Source organism: Lucilia cuprina, chromosome 4, assembly GCF_022045245.1.
Source record: "Lucilia cuprina isolate Lc7/37 chromosome 4, ASM2204524v1, whole genome shotgun sequence".
NCBI lineage: Eukaryota > Metazoa > Arthropoda > Insecta > Diptera > Calliphoridae > Lucilia > Lucilia cuprina.
Genome location: NC_060952.1, coordinates 19733717 through 19758258, shown reverse-complemented (window position 1 = coordinate 19758258; position 24542 = coordinate 19733717). Strand labels below are relative to the sequence as shown.

The 24542-nt window shown below is 26.6% G+C and overlaps 1 protein-coding gene and 1 long non-coding RNA gene across 4 annotated transcripts; one reads left to right on the top strand and one right to left on the bottom strand.

The window, feature by feature from the left end:
- The first annotated feature begins 270 nt into the window (after positions 1 to 270).
- Positions 271 to 16990, top strand: LOC124419497. 2 transcript variants are annotated; one of them, XR_006940650.1, is made up of 3 exons: positions 271 to 387; positions 16323 to 16668; positions 16775 to 16990. It is a non-coding gene; the product is annotated as an uncharacterized LOC124419497 (long non-coding RNA). The 2 variants fall into 2 exon arrangements; XR_006940649.1 differs by lacking the exon at positions 271 to 387 and having other exon boundaries at positions 16156 to 16668.
- LOC111679065 (mitochondrial coenzyme A transporter SLC25A42) lies at positions 1390 to 23026 on the bottom strand. 2 transcript variants are annotated; one of them, XM_023440554.2, is made up of 8 exons: positions 22590 to 23026; positions 4109 to 4337; positions 3687 to 3774; positions 3332 to 3520; positions 3124 to 3243; positions 2659 to 2804; positions 2414 to 2600; positions 1390 to 2351 (listed from the first exon to the last, which is right to left on the bottom strand). In XM_023440554.2, exons 2-8 carry the CDS (start codon positions 4329 to 4331, stop codon positions 2186 to 2188), a joined length of 1119 nt encoding a protein of 372 aa, XP_023296322.1. In that variant the 5' UTR covers positions 4332 to 4337; positions 22590 to 23026; the 3' UTR covers positions 1390 to 2185. The 2 variants fall into 2 exon arrangements, with proteins under 2 accessions (XP_023296322.1, XP_023296320.1); XM_023440552.2 differs by having other exon boundaries at positions 3687 to 3798; positions 22590 to 23022.
- Between the last annotated feature and the right edge of the window lie 1516 nt (positions 23027 to 24542).

Sequence of the window (24542 nt, the reverse complement as noted above, 5' to 3'; positions counted from 1 at the left end):
AAATGTCGAAAAGTCGAAAAATCGACTTTTAATTAAATGAAAAAAGTCGAAAAGTCAACTTTTCATAAAATGCAAAAAGTCGAAAAGTCGACTTTTCGACTTTTTTTACGTATGGAAAATCAAAAAAATCCATCGTTTTGGCGTTTAAATATCAAAGTATATTAGAAAATGCTGTTTTCATGATTTTACAAACAAAAACATCTCCGATCTAATGCGACTTGCTTGTTAAATGAAAAATGTGAAAAAGTCAACATTATAAATAAATGTCGAAAAAAAAGAAATATGTAAAACGAAGAAAGTCGTAATAAGGAAAGCTTGTATTTTACAAAGTCGGGAAGTCAACAATTTCAAATTTTTAAATTGTTGGAGGTCGAAAATCGACTTCAAGTACTTATGAAACGTTCACACCTATCAAATATTTTATATCGAAACTAATAACAAAAATATTAAAAAGTAGTAATTTTAAAGTAGGGTTTCTCTCTTCTTGGGAATGAATCACATTCATTTTGAAAGGAAATTAAAAAGTCGATAATTTAAGGGGTCACGGCTGTCGTTAAATATTTGATAAGTGTGAACTTACGTTTATTATTTACTGGTTATATAAATCGGGGTTATATACATTAGCATTTAAACAATTAACTTTTTTATCGAATAAAAATCGAAGTCTACCATTTTGGTAAAAAAAAAAACGTAAAGGATCGAAAATCGATATTAATATTTCGGAAAATCGAAATATTAATATCAATGCCTTACCAGTGGATTTTTAACTTAACAAATAAAAAGGTCAAATCTTTTACTTTAGGCTTATTCGATAATAAAATCGAAACAACAATTTTAAAGTTACAGTTTAAAATTCTTATTTTTATTATTATTAAGGGCGAGTTTTTCTGATAAAGATAATCTTAATTTTTTGGTTAAAAATGGTTTAATATATGTTTCGTGCTTTTCAGTTATCAGTAAAGTTACATATTATCTTAGTTTAACTGAGATTAATTGGCCAATTAAACTCAAGTTATAAGTGAGAAAACACAATTAACAAAAATAGTAAAACAATGATTTCGGAAGAACAAAAACTTAATATTTTAAATAAATTGCAATTTTCTGATTTGTTTTGTTTTATTTATTATTGTTTTAAATGTTTATTTAATATTTTTCCAAAATTTTCCATTTTATAAAAGTATTGTTTACAACAAACAGCTGTTCATTGTTTATGTTTTTGAGTGAAAAGTTGACAATACTAACAATGTTAACTGAGCTTAAATCTAAAACTAAAAAAACACAATCATCGGTCCGTCTAAATTTGTTTCGAGTTTAATCTAACAGCAAGTTAAGCCTAGTTTAACTGATGAGTAAGAAATCCGCTCTAAGAAATCAAACAAATTATAAGAATTAAATTTTCATAACAATTTTTTTATTTTATTTAATATAGGTATATACACAAGTTGATTTTTCTCTTTTGAAGTTTTGATTTTATTTTCTTCTTTTTTTCCTCTTATTACCACACTATTCTTTCTGTTATACAAATTTATAGAAAAAAATTCTTAATCACAATTATATAATAGACGAAATTTTTATTTTGTTTGTATTGTAACAGCAAGACTTTTATATGAGTTCCTTTACATATACAGATTTGTTATTTATTATATTATTAATTATATTATGAACAAAATTTCACAATCTTTCATTTTCAAGTAAATAATTTTTTATTGTCTTATATTGTGCGTTTGCATTTTATAATTATAAAAAAAGGCGTATAAAAAAGAGGGGGGAAAATAAGACAGGAACCAAATTTAATCATGTTTGAAACAGAATTTTAATAAGGTAATAATAAAATTTAACAAAATTTATATAAAACCAATTTGTACAGCCTAAATTTTCGTATGATATAAAAAAAATATTCTAAGAATAAAAAATAAACTTTATTTTTTAAGATTTCCTCGAAATAACGACTGTTTTTTATATGTATAAACTTTTGTTTTTTTTTTGGTTAAAGCCTAACTAAAACAAATTTAGAATTTGCTTTTCTTTTTTCTAACAAGGACTAAATTCTTATTAAAAATTAAGAAACTAATAAAACTAAGATATAGTTGTTGGCGTTTAAATTAAACAATTAAATAACAACATAGTATTGACAATGAGGGGTGTTGAGGGGAGGTGTAAAAAATTAGAACAGACATAATAAAATCTAATTGGAAACTGTTGTCAGACTTCGGCCACGTTTCAAATGGAATAATTCACGCAATAGTTCTTTAATCAAATCATAGGCAGAGAAACTAATGCCCACAGCAATGGGTCCCTTAATCCAGTTCATACTTAAACCTTTATAAAAGCCATTCTTAATGCCTTCCTCCCTAGAAAAAAAAACAAAATTTGTAAATAATTAGAAAAAGAGTAAATGTAGTGAAAGACCTACTTATAAATAGTTTTTAATGTTGTATAAATGGTGGGATATTTATTGTGTCCATCTTTGGTTACACCCATTGTCTGCATACGTCTTCGAACAATGTCTAAAGGATAGCTGGAAGTTTGTCCAACAGCACCAGCTACAGCGCCAAATGCCAAAGTGACTAGAGTATTTGGTTTAGCATTGCCAGTCATTTCTGTAATAAACATTGTTTGAAGTAAACTTTTGAAAAAAAAAGCAAATAAAAAACTTACCCGTGTATTCACGTTTTAAAGTTTCATAGGTAAAGAATGAGGTGCCAGCATAAGGTATTACACCCAAAACTGTTGCCCAATATCCTCTATACAAGGTATGAGGACCTTCTTCAACCCAAATTTTAACAAAAACACTGCGCAGAGTTCTATTAGAAAAATTAAATAAAGGAACATTATTAAATAATATCCGGGAATAATATCGAACTTATTCTTAAGGAAAAAGTTGTTGAACTAGTGCGAAGAGAACTACTCTTCAGATTTTCATGATAATTATCTACAACGATCCTAGTCTTACTTGAAAAATGTTCCCCATAAAAGAGCTATTGGCAACATTCGAGCTATAACAACAACAACAACAACTCTTCTGATTTTGGAATGTCAATTTAGACATCCTTCACTTCTAGAATTTGTTTTCATTTGTTTCATCTGAAATATAAGATCATTCAATTTATCTCTTCAACTTACCTATAACCAGTATATTTATCTGTAACAGCCATACGTGCTCTTGCCAAATCCAGAGGATAAGTCAATGATTGTGAGGTTATGCCCGCCAAAGAGCCCGCCACAAAACGTCTTAATTTAGTGCTATTTTTTTTAATTTATTTAAAAAGAAAAAAATGGAGAATTTCAAAATAATTTTCAATTCTTAATTTGCCAATTTTATTGAACCTACTCTGTACCGTCTTTATCCACATGTAATATTTTACGCCACTGTTCATGAGCCGTAAATTGTATGGCTGCATAAGGCACTATACGGGCCATGGTAGCAGAATTTCCACGCCATAACGCCAGTGTACCCTCTTTGGCATGAGTTTGTTTAAGGAATTCTATGGCACCTTTCAATGAATAGCGTACATTTTTGCTGGAAAATTTTTGAAATTTTGAAAAAATATAAGATTTTAAAATCATAACTGTTTCAGAGTTAAAAACTTTTACTAAAATTTTGTTTTATGCAAATATCTAAAACAGAAGTTAATAAAAATCTCTATTTCAGACTAATAACTATAATTTTATTATTTTAAACTTACTTGATTTGAAAATTAATTTTTGTACGATCCAAAGGTGCTATTGTTGTTTTGGCCAGAGCTCCTGCTACTGCACCAGCTGTTAAACTTACTATAACAGTTTGATAAGTATTTGCTGTTACAGATTAAAGAATTTTTTCACCATTAACAAAATTTATTATATCGCTCATTTACTACAAGATTGGCATAATCCAAAAAAAGTCGTTCTTAGGACTTAGACTTTGACTATCACTTTTTTAAATAACTTGTAAACAAATCAATGGATTAGAAAAATTAAATCAGTACAGGTAAAGATGTTTTTTAATAAATTTTAATTTTGATTTATATAATATTTTTAAAAATTTGAGTTTTCGAGTCAGCAAAAAAAAAAATCAGGATTTGCCATTCTTGTAGTAAATAAACAATATAGATTGTTATAAGTTTACCTATTGTTTCAGGACTTTTAATATCATTTTCTGGCTGTAGCTGTTGTTCAGATGCTATCGTCGTAGAGTCATTGTTTAATTTTGTTGAGGTTGTGTTGACGGCGTTTGTATTTAAATTGGCATTAGCAGTTGCAGTAGTGACGGCGGCGGCAGCTGTGGAAAATTGACCACTAGTTGTCTTAATGGGCATTGCAATATTTGGTTTCTCCAAAAGATGGCTCATTGGAGACTATAAAGAGATTAACGAGAAATGATTATAAATTAACCAAGGAAAAATAATTGATTTCATACTTTAAAAACTATATCTTAGGGCGAGTTTTTCTGATAAAGATAATCTTTATTCTTTGGTTAAACCTGGTTTAATATATGTTTCGTGTTTTTCAATTATAAGTAAAGTTATTTATTATCTTAGTTTAACTGAGTGTAATTGGCCAATTAAACTCAAGTTATAAGTGAGAAAACACAATTAACGAAAATAATAAAACAATGATTTCGGAAGAACAAAAACTGAATATTTTAAGTAAATTGAATTTTTCTGAATTGTTTTGTTAAATTTAGTATTGTTTTAAATGTTTATTTAACATTTTTCAAAATTTTTCATTTTACAAAAGTATTGTTTGCAAAAAACAGCTGTTCATTGTTTATGTTTTTGAGTGAAAAGTTGGCAATACTAACAAAGTTAACGAGTTTAAATCTAAAACTGAAAAACACAGTCATTGGTTAAAGTCCGCCTAATTTGTTCCGAGTTTAATCTAACAGCAAGTTAAGCCTAGTTTAACTGAGGAGTAAGAAACCCGCCCTTAGTCACATCTAACAAGGCGATAACATACTATTCACTTTTATAAATCATATAATCCCTTACAAATAAAAACAAATATTTCCTTACAAATGAAAACCCAGTTAAAAGTGAGGAAAGTGATGTAGAAAAGTCACTACAAATAACATATTCAAAGTACATTAAACTTTGGTGAAAAACCAATGAAATTAACATAAGCATGAACGAAGTCGGTTTATTTTTGACATCCAAATATGGGATTTTTATTGCATCTATGAATAAGATTGGATGTAGTTCATAGTTGTCAAAAATGAACAACATCTCTACAATGACATGCTAATGTAAAATTCATAGGTTTTTCACCGAAATTGGAAGTACTTCAAGTATGTTATTTGTGGTGAAAATTCTACTTCAATTTCCACACTTTTTTCGCTGGAAATTAATAAAAGAAATAATATAAAATTCTCTTCTAAAACTACATATTTGCTGACCAAACTTTTCAATAATACAAATACTTAAGTTTGACAACATTTCCGAAAAGTGACGACCCAATATAAACAAATTTAAAAAAAATTTATAAGATTACGTATTAATTTCACTGATAACAGGCATTAATGGATCAATCTTATTAACGTCTAACTTAAAAATAAATCCACACTTTTTAAATATATTTATGCATTCTTATTATCTCATAAAATGTGTTTTTGTTTTTTTAAAAACTTTATTCTTATTAATAAACAACTCGTGACATCAATATTAGCACATTTGTTTACTATTAAAAATACAAAAATATGTATAAATGCAACATTTTTTTCATACGTAATACTTATTCACATCGAATGAAAAGATATGAATGCTATAAAAGGGGCTTGTTCTCTTAAAAATATCTACTAAAGTGTACGGAGAGATTTATAAAATGCTGTGATTGAGACTTTATAAAAGATTATAGATGAACTACGACTTATTATTAAATACATACACCGAAAAAAATCCATGCCTAATATATATACGAAAAATGTCGTACATTTTACGAATCGTTCGTTGTTTCGCACCACGAAATTCTTTCGTAGTATATACGAAATTGTACGAAATATTTTTGTATAATGCAAAATATTCTTGAAAAAATTAATTTACATAAATTGAAAAAAGGGAATTTTGAATAAATATGGTAAAATTTATATTCATTATTTTTTATGAAAATAATTCGTGAATAATATTATACTTTTTCTTAAATTTTATAAAAATGTTGTAGTTTTATTTAATCATAATATAATTAATATCATTATGTTTAATTTCGCTAAAATTTAAGAAAAAAAATATTACGAAAGGTTTTCGTACTTTCGTAAAAATAGAAAAGGGTTTTATTAAATAATATTTCGTATTATACACGAAATTTTTGTAAATATTACGAAAATAGAAGTTACGAAATTTTTTTCGAAAAGTTGAGCATGGATTATTTTCAGTGTATGAAAGAATTATGGTCAGAGATGATAAATGTTCTTTAATCTGTATACATGTATTTATTTTTGTATTTCTACCTTCAATATTTTTTAAAAAAATATCAAAAAATCATATATCAGGAACCTATATATATCTAGGCCCAATATTTTAAAAAAATGGACCGAAAAAACTACCAAAAATTCTTTCCTACTGATTTTTATTTACACATGACTCTGAATGTTTTGAAGTACGATAAAGTACCAAAAAGTCCACATCTTATATGTTCTCTACGGACTCTACGTTCTACATGAAAACTCAAAAAGTACCCAGTTAAAGAACAAAAAACTAGTCATTGGTATCAAAATTACAAATTCGAGCTTTTCAGTCTTATCAGACATTTAAGGGTTAAGATTTTTTTGAATGCTTCATATCTGAAGTTTATAAAGAATTCCGCAACAGAAAATTTTTAATATTTAAAATTTGGACGATAATGATCTATAAGTGATCTTTGTTAAAATCAATAATTGAAACTTATAAATGTATGCAATAAAAAAAGTTTAAAAAGCTCTACAATTAGAGATTATAAAAAGTTGATAAAGATTTTAATTGAAGCTTTTATAAAACTGCGATTCAAATGTTTACATGATCTTGGTATTGAAGATTGTGTTTTCCTAGACTTTGCTGCTAAAGAATAAATATTAAGTAAACAATATGTATTTTACTAAAAAAAATATTCTATGGATTGTTTTTATATAGATTTAATTTTTTATTATATAATATGTTCAATATTTTCTAAAAATTCTTATGAAATTGCTTCTACGACACAAAAAAATGTTATTCATAATGTTAAAAAAAATACATGAACAAAGAAGTACTTAATTAAATTAATCAATTTAAATTTATTTATTGTATATTTTTCAACAAATGCACAGTGTTAGATTTAGTGCATTCTGATACGATAAGTCTAGAAATACAGACTTCATAATAAAATTTAAAAGAAACTCACCACCAATAGAGGCGGTTAATTAACACGTAGATCAAAACCAGTAAATAAAGTAAAGACGTGGTCTTTTCATAGAGTTATAACCAGGGCAAGCATATTCATGCACTACAAAATTAAAAATATGCGCCTATAATATGCACTATAAAATAGAAAAATATGCATTAAAAATGTGAAAAATACCTATGCACCAAAAAATATTTCATTGCGAAGGCACATATTAATAGATATTCAAATCCTAAGATTTTGACACCAAATATACAGGTTTTTAAGACTGCTTTGTGTACTGTAATACCACTTAAACGGAATTACACCCTTGATAATGATATTTATATATAAGAAACAACTTTAAATAGTAAATAATAATATCTGAAAGTGGAAAGCAATTCTAATAAATTTGGTGAATGAATGTAAGAACAAAATTTCATCAAGTTATCCTTTTATATGGAGACACAGATGGACAGACTCCAAAATTGATACTGAACCGATACTTTAAAGACCAATATTTTGGACGTTACAATTAGCAACACAAACTCAAAATACTTTCCGCACTATTGTGGTTTTAAAAATTAAATAAAACTATATAAAATTGTATTTCATAGAACCTAGTGTTTTGTTGTTAAACTAAAATTTGCTGATATTTATTTAAAAAATCTAAATATGTTAATAACAAATTTGTTGTAAAAATATGAAATACAGAGAAATCAAAATAATTTGTTCAAGAAAAATTAAAAAAATATGCTATAAAAATGTTAGAAATATGTAAAATATATGCAATTTAAAGCAAAATGTGCAATTTATATACTTTGTAATGTATGGAAAAATATGCATTAACAAATCGAAGCCATTTATTGATGGAATTTTGTAAACATTGAACAGCTGTTCCATACAAAATCAACTATTGTGAATGAATTGTTCACAACAAGTTCACAATAGCAATTTTCGAAGGAAATGAAAATTTCAAGGGATCAAAATTTTCCTTGCAAAATTTAATGAATAAAGGATAAAAAAATTCCATTTTAGATGATTTTCGGGTTGCAACCGGCCGTAAAAATGTTTCTTCTCCATAAAGAAACATGTTATCGTTTTATTCCGATGTGTCCATGCTAATGGAAGTCTTAGTTCACATTTGTCAATATAAAATGTCAATATGAACTTTTGCCGATCGAGATTGGGCAAATGTGGCACTGTGCAATGAATAAAATTGTATTCTTCACCTTAAATAGATATTTATCTCGTTGACAAATGCATAGTTGTCACATCATACTTAAATTTTTTATTTTACCATAACAATGACTAGACTTTGTAATCAGTTTCTTTTTTCTATTTCTATTTTAAATTTAATTAATAGTTAAGAATTATTGCATTTACAAGTTCAATTAAACAATTAAGAAATGTATGCTGAGTGACCATAGAAAAATATATATTTTTCTATATTTTTTATAAATACATATATACATGGCTTTAAGCCAAATAGTCAAAATGAAATATGATCAAAAAATTGTTTTCTTTAAATAACTCATAACTGCAAGATGTTGGCGTTTAGAAGATATTAAAAAAAATTTAAAAATATATTTTGTTCACGTGCACACGACTTGATTTTGAGAACATAATAAGTTTGTAAATAAGGTGTAGAGACAAGAAATCATCTATGTTGAGTAATAATTGAAATTGTGTTATATTAAGAATACTTGTTCTTTCTTTATTATCAGGGCAAGGATTTCTATGCAAATGCATGTTTTTAGACAGTAACTGAAAATAACTTTTTAGCTGTTTTCTTTTCGAATCAAAGATTTTGACATCGATTTTTGCATATTTTATTGTTTTGTTTTCTCTGTATTTTTACAACAATTTTGGTATTTACATACATATTTAGCCCCGTTAACTCCACCTACGGTTATGGCTTAACCGAATGTTATTCTACCGATTAAAATATTTTTTGTATGAAAACTGTCAATTTAACTTTAAGATAAAAATTGTGATAATGGGGGTTTATTTTTTTTAAATATCAACAAATTTCGATTAAACAACAAAATACTAGGTTATATGAAATACAATTTTTCATAGTTTTATTTAATTTTTAAAACCACAATAGTGCGGAGGGTATTTTGAGTTTGTACTGCTAATTGTAACATCAAAATATTAAAAGGGTGTGAAGTTAAATTCGTCGGCCAGATACGTCCCACAACACATTTGTCAAATACGTTCCACATACTGTAAAATTCGTTTTCAAATTAAATTAATTGATTTTTTAATAAAACAAACGCCAAATAAAATGTTTTTGTGAAAAAAGTAAAAATATATTAAAATATATTCCGAAAATAAATATATAAAATAAAAATTAATAAAAATAATTGTATACTCATAAAAAATGGTGGTTAAATATAAAATTTTCAAATGAAAAAAATCGACACTTTGAGAAGACATGAATTGGGGTACCGGCATAGTGGAAGTAGCTTAGGACTAGTTCTTTCCAAAAACATATAGCTAATATGCAATTTCAGCTCTGGATAATTTTTACGAATTTTTGAAAAAAACACAAAATTTTGCCAAAAAATCTGAAATTTAAATGATTGAAAACATATGGTATATTTGTACATGTAACATTATGTGTCAATAATTGTTCGATCTTGACCTCAAATCTATAAATAAAACTCATATATTATCTTAGTTTTTTACTAATGTAAACAAACACACTGACTGCAAGTAATAACAAATTATAAAGCAATATCCAGCTATGACTAACTAATAATAATAATAATGTTTATAATATTATACTTGTAATATTGAGGTGATTTTACCTTATAGAGTATAAATTTGTGGTTGTGTACATACATACATATATACGTATCTTGCCGTAAATCAATCTTCCTAATAAGGAATTTACAATTTTGTTTATTACATACACGATCTCTGTAGATGTTTGTTGAATGTTTGTTTGATTTTGCTTTGAATACCATTTATAGTAATGTATTCCAACGACATCTATATGTAGTTACAATTTTTTCCCAACTATATATATACATATCTCAATAACAGTAACAAATAATTAAATAAATACATGTACTTAACGACTGACATATGTTTTTGGAAAAATTTTACAATAATTTTTTTTTCTATAGAAATCAATCTTTTAAATCTAATCTGTTTGATTTTACTTTTCAGCCATCGAAAAGGAGAAGGAGAAAAATAATTTCATTGCTGGCATTGAAAATTTCGATTCGAAAAAATTGAAACATACTGAGACATGCGAAAAGAATCCATTGCCAACCAAAGAGGTAATCGAGGAGGAAAAAAGAGGTTAAAGAAAGTCATGCAAGCATGAATCAAATACTACATTAAATCATAAACACATAATAATTATAATAAAAAAAAATTTAAAACAACAACAAAACATAAAATTTACAACAACATCATCATCAACTACAACAGCAACAACAGCAACAACAGCGAAAAACAAAATCTAAACATGCCGCAGCCGGTGCTGTGGCAATCTCAGCAGCCGTACCAGTAGCAATTGCAAACGCATATTGCATACACTGCTGGTTGACGTATTTTTTTACTCATTCCTAATATCTAATATTACTGAAAGAAGACATACTTTACTTTGTAAAAGCATTTATAATTTTGCGTACATAAATATTTATATATCGAAGAAAAAAAATAAGAAAAGAAATAACATTTTCATACAAAATTTTATAAAACTCTTTACTGTGTTTTATTTTAATGGGAAGGTTTATAGGTTTGTAGGGTCATTATGGAATTTGCTTGAACAAATTTAACATAGAATGCAATGGATTGTTAAAAACCTTACTTTATAGTGGCGGTCCACACTGGGAAATTGTTATTGAGAATCTTCTTTCATAATTCTCCTTAATGTCTACTTTGTTTCTCTGAGTGCAAGAAACTTAGTAACGCGGGAGAGATGATCATTATCTATCTCTTAGACACCAAATTGTTTCAAAAAGTATCCCATCTGCGATACCGATACTTAAAAGTTTTCTATTGATAACATAGAATCAAAATTTTTGGAAATTAAATTATTAGGGAGGTAGATTATCGACGCTACCGTTTAAGAAGAAAATATGGAAAGCAAGTCGCTATTTTGAGTTAATTACGGCAAAAATAATTTTAAATTTTTTTTAGAATATTTTTTGTTTACAATATTGTCGTAATTTTTAGCTCATACAGAAAAATATTTAAAAAATAGTTTTTTATTTGGTTAAGTCCATTTCAAAATTTATTAGAATTTTTTGAAATTTATGTGCCCTTTATAATACAATAAAAATCATTTTGCGGACCAGAAATACACCAACAAAAATTTTAATTATTTTTCCCGCAGACAATCTCAAAATTACAGAATTTTTGACATCCATTTCGAAAAGTTTTCAGAAAGTTTTTTGAACATATTATTCCGAGATCAAGATTTGCAATCGCTCGTAGGGAACTGACGATCTTTTCGAAAAAATAGTTTTATAAATTGCTGGTGTTTAGTACATTAAAACTCATCGTTTTAGAGGTATTCATCATAAAAAGAATTCCACGGGACATCCTACTGTAGTTCTGTATGTAAGTATATTATATTTTAAATGCAATATACATGTTTACGTGACTTCAATACCAATATGTATTTAATTTATTGTACATACAAAAAAAATACGTTTTTAAAATAATATGGCATTAAATTTATAAATATTTACTTTTTGCATACATATCGAAATATAATATACATATTTAAAATAAATAAATTAATGCAATACAATACCCAACAGTTCGACGGGACAGTCCCGAACTGACACTTAACCTACCACTTGTGGTGGCAATCAATTAATTTAATTTGAAAACGAATTTTACAGTATGTGGAACGTATTTGACAAATGTGTTGTGGGACGTATCTGGCCGACGAATTTAACTTCACACCCTTAAATATTAATCCTTAAAGTATCAGTTCAGTATTAATTTTTGAGTCTATACATCTGCATTAAGAATTAGTTGATGATATTTTGTTCTTACATCTCTCTCACGTCTATAATTCACTTAAAACCATTACCAAACGATAAAATTTGGAAGAAATATAATTTATACAAAAATACATATGTACATTCAAAAAATGTTATTAGAATTTCCTCTTTCAAAAATTAAATATATATGCTCTTTAAAGTTGTCATTCTCGAAGTCGTGGTCCCGTTAAATTGATATTATAGTACATAAAGCAGTCCTTAAAAACCTGTATATTTGTTGTCAAAAACTTAAGATCTGAATATCTATTAATATGTTCCTTCACAAAGAAATATTCTGCATATTTTTCACATTTTTTCATAATTTCACATTACAGAAGAACGGAAAAGTACCAAAAAATAGTACTTAGTTCTTCGTACCTCGAAAATAATTTTTTTAATTTTTTCATATTTCTGCTTCATACATAACGAGTTATTTGTGATCTGTTTTATTTGGACGGATTTTAGCTAATTTTAAGATGAAGATTCGAATCTAGTATAGATATCTAGGGTCTTCTGAAAACTGATCTCAACATAAACACAGACAGACGAATATCACTAAACCGACTCTGAGAACGTATTGAGTAATAATTTGCCATCTGAAACTTGCTGTGGGCCAATACTAATTTAGCACTTTTAGCTGTTATTATACACTTTTAAATTTATATTTTTGTCTTAATATTTCTTTGACACACTGTCGCATATTATATATTTTTTTTACATTCGATAAAATATAAAACAAAAACAATTTTGTTTTTTTTTAATCATTAAAGAAATTTTCCAATCTATAAAATTTTTGGCGGGCGCTATTTTTTAGCATGACTTGCCACATTTGAAACGATTAATCTTAATGTATAAAAATATTTTTTCTTTTTTCAAATAAACACATAGTGAAAAATTAACAATTTAAAGAAATTGCTCTAAAATACATTGTTTAATAAAATAATAACGAAACACCAGAAACATTGAACAAATATGTTTTTGTTGTGTTCTCTCGACCCTGACCATGTATAATGCTAAAACAAAATTTATTTATAAAATGCAATTTCTTGCTTAATATTTTACTTTTCTTATTTTTCTTTTATTAAACAAATATTGTTTATTTGAAAATCATTTAATTGATAACTAAATAAAAAGCAAGTCCATAGTGCAATTTATAAATATGTATGTATGTTTGTATTTTTTTTTAATTCATCGATAATCCATATCTCCTTCGCCTTCTCTCTTATCATTTTGTTTGTTTTCTTATCAATTAAAATGAGTAAAGTATTATTTTACTCACTTTCTTTTTTGCAAATAATTATATTTAAGAAATTTGTATAAATTTTATCAACTAGACTAAGTTAGGCTACTACTGTTTGTTTTTTAATTAGATATTTTTTGTTTCTATATTTTCATTGAGTTTTATAGCGGCATAAAATTTTTTTGTATCTTATCATTAATTTGATATTATAATTTGTTTAATCTTATTTTTCTTTAATTGATAAAACTTATTTTTTATTTTTTAATATTTTTATGACTTAAAAGAGATTTTTTTTAACACAATAGTATCTTAGTTATGAAATTTTTTTAATTGTTTTGGTTAAGTTGGTAAGAGGATGGTCTATGCCACTATTGGGCCTGTTGTGTGCTTCTATGTAAAATGTTTGTTCTTAAATCTTATATTGATCCCCAATTTCTAAGAATTTTCTATTCAGTATTTTTGAGGGAGGTAATATCTGAAATACGCCATAGGATCTTTGTGGTTCTACTATTATTTCAAGAGACCTTATAGAACAATCTGACTTTTAAAGCAAGTAAATTCCCACATTACAGTGTGAGAGGGAATCGAATACTTACACATCAGTGTAAATATTCGATTAATGCTTTCTTACATTTAATTTTATCATCTGATATCAATCTAAGTGCTTTATCTTAAATATCTAATCTAATTTACACATTCTGTTATTGCTTGGACTTCTGAAAAATAGCTAGTGCAGTGATTAGGTAGGCGATCGTATATTTTAGGTTTTCTAGATTTTCAATGTAGAACCACAGGCCAGTTAAGTCCCTTATTTTACAGCGTTACACACGTATAGATATTTTCTCTAATGTTTCAAAGTTTTCTACACATTAATAAATGCCTGGTATTCGATGGTAGACGTCCGAGGTTAGAATTGATCTAATCCCGCTTTCGAATTTAGTCGAATTTTAAACGACGATTGTGTTTTTCAGTTATGGATCTAGGATTAGTTAACTTTGTTCGTATTGCCAACTTTTCAGTCAAAACATAAACATAGAACAGCTGTTTTTGCAATTATTACTTTTGTAAAATGTAAAATGTAAAATTTAAAAAAAAAATAAAAATAAAAATTTAAAACAATAATAATATCGATAAAATAAATCAGAAAATTACTATTTACTTAATTTATTAAGTTTTTCTTGGTTTAAATTCATTATATTAAACTTAGATAATAAATAACTTTACTGATTACTGAAAAACACAAAACATATATTAAACCAGGTTTAACCAAAAAATTAAGATTATCAGAAAAACCCGGGCGGGTTTCTTATGGCGGGTTTCTTACCACTCAGTTAAAGCCTAGTTTAACTTGCTGCTAAAGCTTAGTTTAACTTACTGTTAGATTAAACTCGAAACAAATTTTGGCGGACTTTAACCAATGATTGTTTTAGCTCAGTTAACTTTGTTAGTATTGCAAACTTTTCACTCAAAAACATAAACAGCTGTTTTTTGCAAATAATATTTTTGTAAAATGAAAAATTTTGGAAAAATGTTAAATAAACATTTAAAACAATAATAAATAAAACAAAACAAATCAAAAAATTGCAATTTTCTTAAAATATTAAGTTTTTGTTCTTCCGAAATCATTGTTTAATTGTTTTTGTTAATTGTATTTTCTCACTTATAACTTGAGTTAAATTGGCCAATTACACTCAGTTAAACTACGATGATCGCTTCTTTACATATAATGAAATGTACAAAATGGGTTTTTAGATCTCATATAACGGAAATAGATGCGAATGTTTCCAAAATACATTTTTAGTATTTTGCTGCTCATCTTCGAAAAAAAGAAAAAAAATGTGAAGCTATTAACCTAAAAATAATCCAATGCACTATATCAGTATTATAAATCCGTGGTTTCGGGAACAAGATATATAATTTATAATGGATTTACATATTATCTGGGACTTCATATGTATAATGGAAAATTTCTAGTGTTATCTAATTAGAAAAGTTTTAAACGAAAGCAATTTGATATAAAGCAGTCTTTATAGCACAGAAATTAATATTTTTTATATCAGATTTGTAGAAAGCATAAGGGATCATATACCACGAAAAACTCCCTTCGGCCTGGTGAAATAGCATTTTTTAATAGTAAATGTAGATATAGAACAACTCTTTGTCAAAATCGATAGCAAATTGAACAATTTCAAACAAAAGAATTTAGAAGAATGAAGAAACTCCACTTTTAAGTGATAATTTAATTGAAGAAATAATAAAATCTTTTAATCCTGGTTTATAATTAACGTATTATATAGAATTAAAACTTTTTACTGCTTATAGGGTATTTGAAAATAAAAATTGTAACAGAAAATCAAATATGTCTAAATAATAGAAATCTTAACACTAGCGATAAGAAATATATATTGTTTGCATAGATAACCAGCGAGTACTTAGGCAAATAAATATAGGGGGTTTATGGTATATAAAAATACATATATATGTATGGGAAAATGTAAAAAAATTCCATTATCTTAGAGCTGTTTATATTAAATATATATAAAAACACTTGTTCAATTCTCTTCAGGTAGGTTCAATTTATTAAATACATATGAATTTATTAAGAATGTGTAATAACAGTTTATAGAAAACATGTTTAATAAATATATATATATAAAAAAATGTATATTAATATTTGTGATAACAATTTTAGAAGTACCTATTGGAATGAATTCAATTGGATGATAAGTCTTATTTTTGTTAATACTCTATCCCTGCAGGAAACAGAGCGATAATTGTCTTAAAGCCACTAGTTATATTACAAGTAGAGCTGATATTAGTGAAAAAGGGGTGGATCTGCAGCACAATGTACGAAAATTTCCACCGACGTGTAAGAAAGTATCACCGTGAAATAAGGACAACACGGTAGGTGTTCTCGTAAAGCACTTCGCCTTACGTATCTCTTGTTTTTCTGGCAACAGCAGAGAACTTATCCAGAAATATAGATTTCACTGTTCATCAGTCCTTATATCAACATTATCTTCACTCGATTTTGGATTTGAACCACAGCCACCACGTGCATCCGAAGGGACCTCTCCAATAACCAGGATGAGGCAATACAGACGAGTAAGGGCAAGTACATATTTAATTTTGTGATGTTTTTATTTAAAATTAAAAATATTCAATTTATTATTTACATTTTCTGACAAATGACTGTGGGGAACTCTAACAGGTGGTATGTTGAATTCACAGAACCCATATGTGTGAAGAGCCTACTTTATGTTTTCAAAAAAATATATGTATGCATAACCCCTGATATCAAAATTGGTGGTGCGGATAGAAATCAGAATATCTTCAAACTTTCGACTTGCATTGTATTGTGCTAAATGTATTTACAAAATTTTTTATTTGAATTGAATTTTTATAAATAAAACAACATAAAATTTTAGTAATCTTTACTAAGAATCAAGCAGGAGGATTAAAAATCACTAATTATGTGAAGGTTTTGTGAACATAAGGACTAGTAATTAAATGGTTCTAAAGCACCCAATTGGTTCCAATTGTACTAGTATACTTCTAGAACTAATGGCAATAGTAATTTTTCAAACACACTCAATGTTAATTTGAGCATTAAGAAAGTTTACTGTTAGGAACTAGTACTGGTGACTTTTGTAATAGTAAAATACTAGTTTGGTACTGGTTCTATTCCAAATTTTTTTAATAGAATCTCTGCTATTAAATTTTTATTATATAAATTTTAAATATTCATTATATTTTTGATATTTAAAATGAAATGTTAATTATCTCCAGAATGATAAAAAAGCATTTTTTACTTGCTGCCTGTATTTTATGAAAATTTTAAGTTGTCAAGAAGGAAACATTTATTAATTCTATAGTATTTAAAAATTTCAAGGTCTTGCCAAAATATATTGTTCCAAATTTTATCTTTTTATATACTCATTTTATTTTATAAACAATTAATTATATTAAGACGTGGCCGACCAAATGATACACTACACCAGTAGTGTTTATTAAATGGCACTTATTGATTCCAATTTACTAACGAAAAACTATTTTCTGAAAAAGGCAAATAAATTACAGTTTTCTGAATAGATTTATATTTACATAATATTTATTTGCGATGAATTTTATCGGGATATAGGTATGTGTTTATAAATGAATTGTGGGCATTCAAGTTATTTTCTGAAGCTTTAGTCAAAACAGGTCCGATCATTATGAAATTTGGCAAGGTCATCTACTTGAGCTTTATATCGATCTGCTAGTATGTTAAACATAGATCTAAGCTTACAATTCTTAGTCCTTGGAACAAATTTCATGAAATTATGATAAAAATTGTGACCTGCATCTTGCCACATGCTGACGTAGAAAATGATACTGAGATCCTTGGTATATATTAAGATGAGTATAGGACCAAAATTGTTGTCCGTTAATAACTTCCACATTCTTAGTAGTGCAGGGTATAAAAAAGTGTGCTACTCATACATTCTCTAAAAAATTTTTCAAATTTTTTTGTTCTAGATTAGTTAAATTATAAAAAACTTTGTTATTGGACAACTGTTAGAATAAGTAACATTATTACTTACAACTTGAGGATTTAATTAACAAAAATTAAAGCATTTTCTATCAATTTGAAAATATATTTTTAAAATTAAAAATGCCTACCTACATACTCACATTGTTTATATAAATTTTTGTCATCTAGTCACGTAAGTTAATTATTGTTTGCAGCATCTGTTTGGATATGAATGTATGTATGTACATATGTTTCTGGTTTTAGACATTTTTACGTCTATCAATTTTCTTCAAAGTACAAAGTCCAAACAAGTTTGTATCTATCATTTTTTTATTCTTTCGGATACTAAAAATTTTAAAAATAAATACAAACAAAGCAGGAAAAATAAAGTTGGCAAAAGAATAAATTCAAAAAGAAAACAAGTATGAATTTATAGTCGGACATCGCCGACCATATGATACCCTACACCAGTCAGTATGTTAAAATTGTGGATTTTTTTATATAAAGCATTTAATTTGTTTTATTGTGAAATTTTTTACTTATTGTTGACAAAAAAGAGATTTTCTACAAGAGGGCTCATAGCGGAGAAGGGGTAAATAAGGTCCAATCCTTATAAATTTTGATAGATGAATTTACGTCTATTTCAAAGTCATTTATGTAGATTTTGATCGTTTTATTAGTAATTATAAGTTAATTTTGACCTTCAAGTCATTTTCTGAAGGGGAGTTTGTATGGGGGCTAGCGTCAAATGAGGCCTGATCACTATAAAAATTAGTATTGTCATTTATCGTTCTATAAAACTAATTTTTGATGATTTTTGTTGACATTATAAAACATTTAACGTAATTGTGAGCCTAAAGGCCCGATTAGAGGGTTACGGTTGTATGGGGGATAGGAGAAATAATGGACCGATTTCAACCATTTTCAATAGCGTTCGTCCTTGAACCAAAAAAAGGGTATGTGCCAAATTTTATCAAATTATCTTGAAAATTGCGACCTATAGCGTGCGCATAAGGTTTACATGGACACACAGACAGACAGACGGACGGACGTACAGACGGGCATAGCTAAATCGACTCAGAGCCGATTGCTATACTATAAGGTGGGTCTAGGACCAATATTTTTGGATGTTACAAACTTCAGCACATACACATAATACCCTCTCCACTATAGTGGTGTAGGGTATAATTAAAGCAGTATTACCACAAGCATTATTTTAAAAAAAACTTATATGTAAACGTAATTGAATTAGTTGAAATTAAAATCACCTTGATTGTTGTTATTGTTTATTTACAACGAAGTTATTTTACTATTTTTTTTTTATTTTTCTAAAGTAAATATTTTAGCTTTACACTATCAATGTGTTATTAAGTCGTTATTATACTATATGTACTTTATTTTTGTTATTTTCTTATTTAGTATTACTATGAGTAAAATATAGTAATCAAAACCTATTCTTGTTTACACATTGTTTGCCGGTACTTGTCGGATTAGAAAAACAATCCTCTATAGTCAAAATAATACGCAAATATGTATATTCAATATCTATACATATGTACATATTTGTTTATTTAATCTCATGTAAAGGTTGTTTATTTATTTTTACAAATATAATTATTTATTTGTATATTTCTATTTTCGGAAATAAACATTATTTAGGTTATATTTTTATTAATTCTAATCTAAAGATTGTGTTTTTGTTTTTTGATTAAACATACAGATATTGTGGCTTCTGTGCAAGGGCAATGACGCCTACACTCACTACCAACAATAGAAATTTAATATTGGATTTTTAGTGCAATTGTCTATTATATTTTTTATATTTATGGCTTCTATTGTTAATTTATTAGATTTATGAATTTTGTTCTTAAATTTTCGCAAAAATATATTTAGGAAATACATTTAGAAAAAAAAAGCATTTAATATAATAAATGAATTAACTTGTAATTCAATATTTTTCTTAACCCTTATGAAGAATAAAATATTTAAAATAGAGCTTTATTAGGTAGAAAATGAGAAGCATTTGTAGAGATTCGTCGTGAAATGTTATAAATAAAATTACAAAAAAAAAAAAATAATTTATATAGATTTAGACATTCTTATAGTCAATTTTACACGTTTCAATTGTATTTATTTTCCTCAATTTTATCCAGATTATACAATTTTTCGTAAAGTTTCTTACAGAAAAGTTAATTCTGTCATTGAAATTAAAAGAAGTGCCAGAAAAGCATTTTTGCAGACCAGTGTTCATTAGCAAAACATATTTGCAAACATTTCAAATTGATTTAAAAATATTATTGTGTTTAAAGCAGTGAGTGATCCACGTGAATCGTTTGTTAAATAATTTACAAGTTACTTTGAAAGAAGGATGTAATTACATCAGCAAAACATCAAATCCGAATAAATACATCTAGAACTCAATTGGGTCTGTTGTGCTCTCCTTAACAGTTACTTATTATCTCAGTTTAACTGATTGTAATTAACCAATAAAACTTAAGTTATAAGTGAGAAAACACAATTAACTAAATCAATGATTTCGGAAGAATAAAAACTTAATATTTTAAGTAAATTGCAATTTTCTGATTTGTTTTCATTTATTTATTATTGTTTTAAATGTTTATTTAACATTTTTACAAAATTTTCCATTTTACAAAAGTATTGTGCAAAAAACAGCTGTTCATTGTTTATGTTTTTGAATGAAAACTTGGCAATAATAACAAAGTTAACTGAACTTAAATCTAAACCTGAAAAACACAATCATCGGTTAAAGTCCACTTATATTGTTCCGAGTTTAATCTATCAGCAAGATAAGCCTAGTTTAACTAATGAGTAAGAAACCCGCCCTTAATATATTTTTCGTGTTTTTCAGTAGTTAGTAAAGTTACTTAGGGCGAGTTTTTCTGGTAAAGATAATCTTTATTCTTTGGTTAAAACTGGTTTAATATATGTTTCGTATTTTTCAGTTATCAGTAAAGGTACTTATTATCGTAGTTTAACTGAGTGTAATTGTCCAATTAAACTCAAGTTATAAGTGAGAAAACACAATTAACAAAGACAATGATTTCGGAAGAACAAAAACGTAATATTTTAAGTAAATTGCAATTTTCTGATTTGTTTTCTTTTATTTATTATTGTTTTAAATGTTTAACATTTTTCCAAAATTTTCAAATTTACAAAAATATTGTTTGCAAAAAACAGCTGTTCATTGTTTATGTTTTTGAGTGAAAAGTTGGCAATACTAACAAAGTTAACTGAACTTAAATCTAAACCTGAAAAACACAATCGTCGATTAAAGTCTGCCTAAATTTATTCCGAGTTTAATCTATCAGCAAGTTAAGCCTAGTTTAACTGAGGAGTAAGAAACCCGCCCTTATTATCTTAGTTTAATTGAATGTAATTTGCCAATTGAACTTAAGTTAAAGGTGAGAACACACAATTAACAAAAACAATAAAATAATGATTTCGGAAAAAAGAAAAACTTAATATTTTAAGTAATTAACAATTTTCTGATTTGTTTTTGTTATAATATTACTGTTTTAAATGTTTATTTATATTTTTATCTAAAATTATACTTTTTACAAAAGTTAAATTTTGCAAAAAACAACTGTTCATTGTTTATGTTTTTGACTGAAAAGTTGGCAATATTATGTTAACTAACATTAAATTAACTCAGATTTCTTTACTTGCTTATGAAGGAAAATTTTTCAAAAAATTTACCTATTTTCAAATAATATTTGCAAAAATTCTTAGAATTTGAAATTCTTAGAAAATGAAAATTTAGATAATTTTAAGAAAGGCTATGTTCTGTTGCTATTTTATTATAATATAAAAGGTCTTTGAAAGGCGCTTTTAATGCGATAACAAGAGTATGAAAAACATTAAATTTTGTAGAACAATTGTTTGTGAAATAACTTAAAAAATTGAATTTGTTATACCTACATGCATCCAAAACTATTCCAAGTTCTACCTAGCCGGTATAATTATTTATGTAAACACTTTTATCCAATAGTAAGTGTATAAATAAAAAACACTAATATTTAAGTAATTAATACAAATTTTCTGCACATGTTAAATTTAAGATTTTATTTGCTTTTATGCTTCACACATAGATATCTATAATTTTGTATTTTATTTAATTTCATTTATATCTTTTATTTTTGTGGGGCTCGTTTCACACATATTTTACTATTTAATTATCTAATATTTCTCTTTTTAACAAATTTCTTTCCCAAAATACTAATACACATTTATAAATATTGGTGTAGTTTTTGTTTTGTTAGTATAGAATTGTTGTTGTTTTTTTTTTTTTTTGGTAAAACAATAACAATTTACTATGAAATAAGAAATATAAAAGATAATAAGAAACTGAAAAAACAGAGATTTGCCCCCGAAAAATTAATGTTATGACGTTGTTATTTGTTTTTGTTGCTTTTTCTAAACTTATGTAGTTGTTAATTATATAATTTAAATAAAATTAAAGAAATTTAATTTAGAAATTATTAATAAAACTTACCCTGTTCAAAAGCAAATATTAAAATTAATTGGACTTTGTGCCCTGTGCAGGCAGCCGATTCTAGTAGTTGATATAATTTACTCACAATCACTTTAAATTCTTAATTGTAAAAATCATTGAATGTATTTATTTATACACTTTGTTGCTATTCTTTTTTTTTGCAAAATCTATTGGACACCCTGTTTCTGTAAAATTATTTTATTATGCTCATTAAATTTTTAACAAACTTATTTTATCTTAAAAGCTTAAACACACACACACACACACACGACAGAATAGCAATGGTTATTGTTTAGGAATATTTTTATTAATAGCTTTTTTATGCACTTTTTTAATAATTTATTTAAATTCTTTCTAATTTATTTAATAACACACCGTCACACAACTACTCGGTTTAATTCGCAAAATAGAAATGACAAAAAAATCGCGTAATTTTCTTATTGAATTCTTTTGTATTTGTTCTTCTTTTGCTTTATTTTGATAAAAGAAACTAGAAAAAAGAAAAAGCATGAGCAAAAGTAATGTGTTGCCAGAGTATCTAACATCATGAAAATAAAAGAAACAACGAGAAATAACAACAAAAGTTTAAGGTTTGTTTTTGTTGTTTTGTTTTTATTTCATCATTCATCATAGTGTGGCCATTTGGTTTTTTTTTGCAGATAATGAACTTGAGTTTACACGGAGAGAACGTTTGGCATGCAAATTAATAGGAATTAGTTATAATTAAAATAAAACAAGTATGAATGTATAGCCGGACAAGCGGATAATTTATTTGTTCTTTACCCGTATTGTAGAACATTTTTACGTATAATTGACAAAAAGTCAAGGGGAATTTGTATGGGGGCTAGAGTCAAATGAGGCCCGATCACTATAAAAATTAGTAGCGTTGTTTATCGTTCTAAAAATAAGTTTTGCGGAATTTTGTTGACATAATAGAAAATGTAGCGTGCGCTCAAGGTTTAAATGGACACACAGACAGACGGACGGACAGACGGACATATCTAAATCCACTCAGAAAGTGATTCTGAGCCGATTGGTATACTTTAAGGTCTAGAACCAATATTTTTGGGTGTTACAAACATCAGCACAAACGCATAATACCTTCCCCACTATAGTAGTGTAGGGTATAAAAATTTAAAGCCAACATCACTATTATTAAATGCAATTACTTTTAGAAATTTGACTAACTTTTGAGAAGCAATGTTACTTGAAAGTAATATTTCCTATTTGGATAAAGGAAGTGAAGAAAATTTTGATTCCATGAAGAGCTTTATAAAAATATATACATATGTATAATAATTTAAAAAACGGTGTAGTGGAAATATCTGGAAGAATTTTAAAGGTTGTACATATGTTACATCAAATCCGCAGATATACCTGAATATGTATTATACATGGTTCACACTAGGAAACTTTTGTTGAGAAACTTTTGGTTTTGTGTGTGATGGTTGATATTACTTTCTCTTTCTCTCACACACAAATATCAAAAGTTTCCTAGTGTGAACCAGGTCTTAATGTGGCGGACAGTTCCCATTTAATGTGTTTTTTTAATTCAATCTTTTACATATTGAATTAAAAAATTATTCAACCATTTACAGTGTCAGTGTACATAAATATTTGAAATTAGTATTTTTTATGAATTGATGTATTAATTTATGATTTGAGTTATCATAGAATTCATTCCTAGAAAGAATAAATTAATCTTGGAATAAATTCAATGAAATCTAAAGATAAACTGTGAATTGATTGCATGAAAACAATTCTAATTCTAAATAAAATTTAGTTTTAAAGTTTAGCTATAAATTGTTAAAATAATAATTACTAAATATAATTTCTCAAACAAAGTAATGTCATACACCTGTTGATGCACTTACCTATCATTAAGGGTTAATTTATGCATACATCTGGCATCTCTGTGGATAATGCAGTTAAAAAAGAAAGAACGAAAGACAA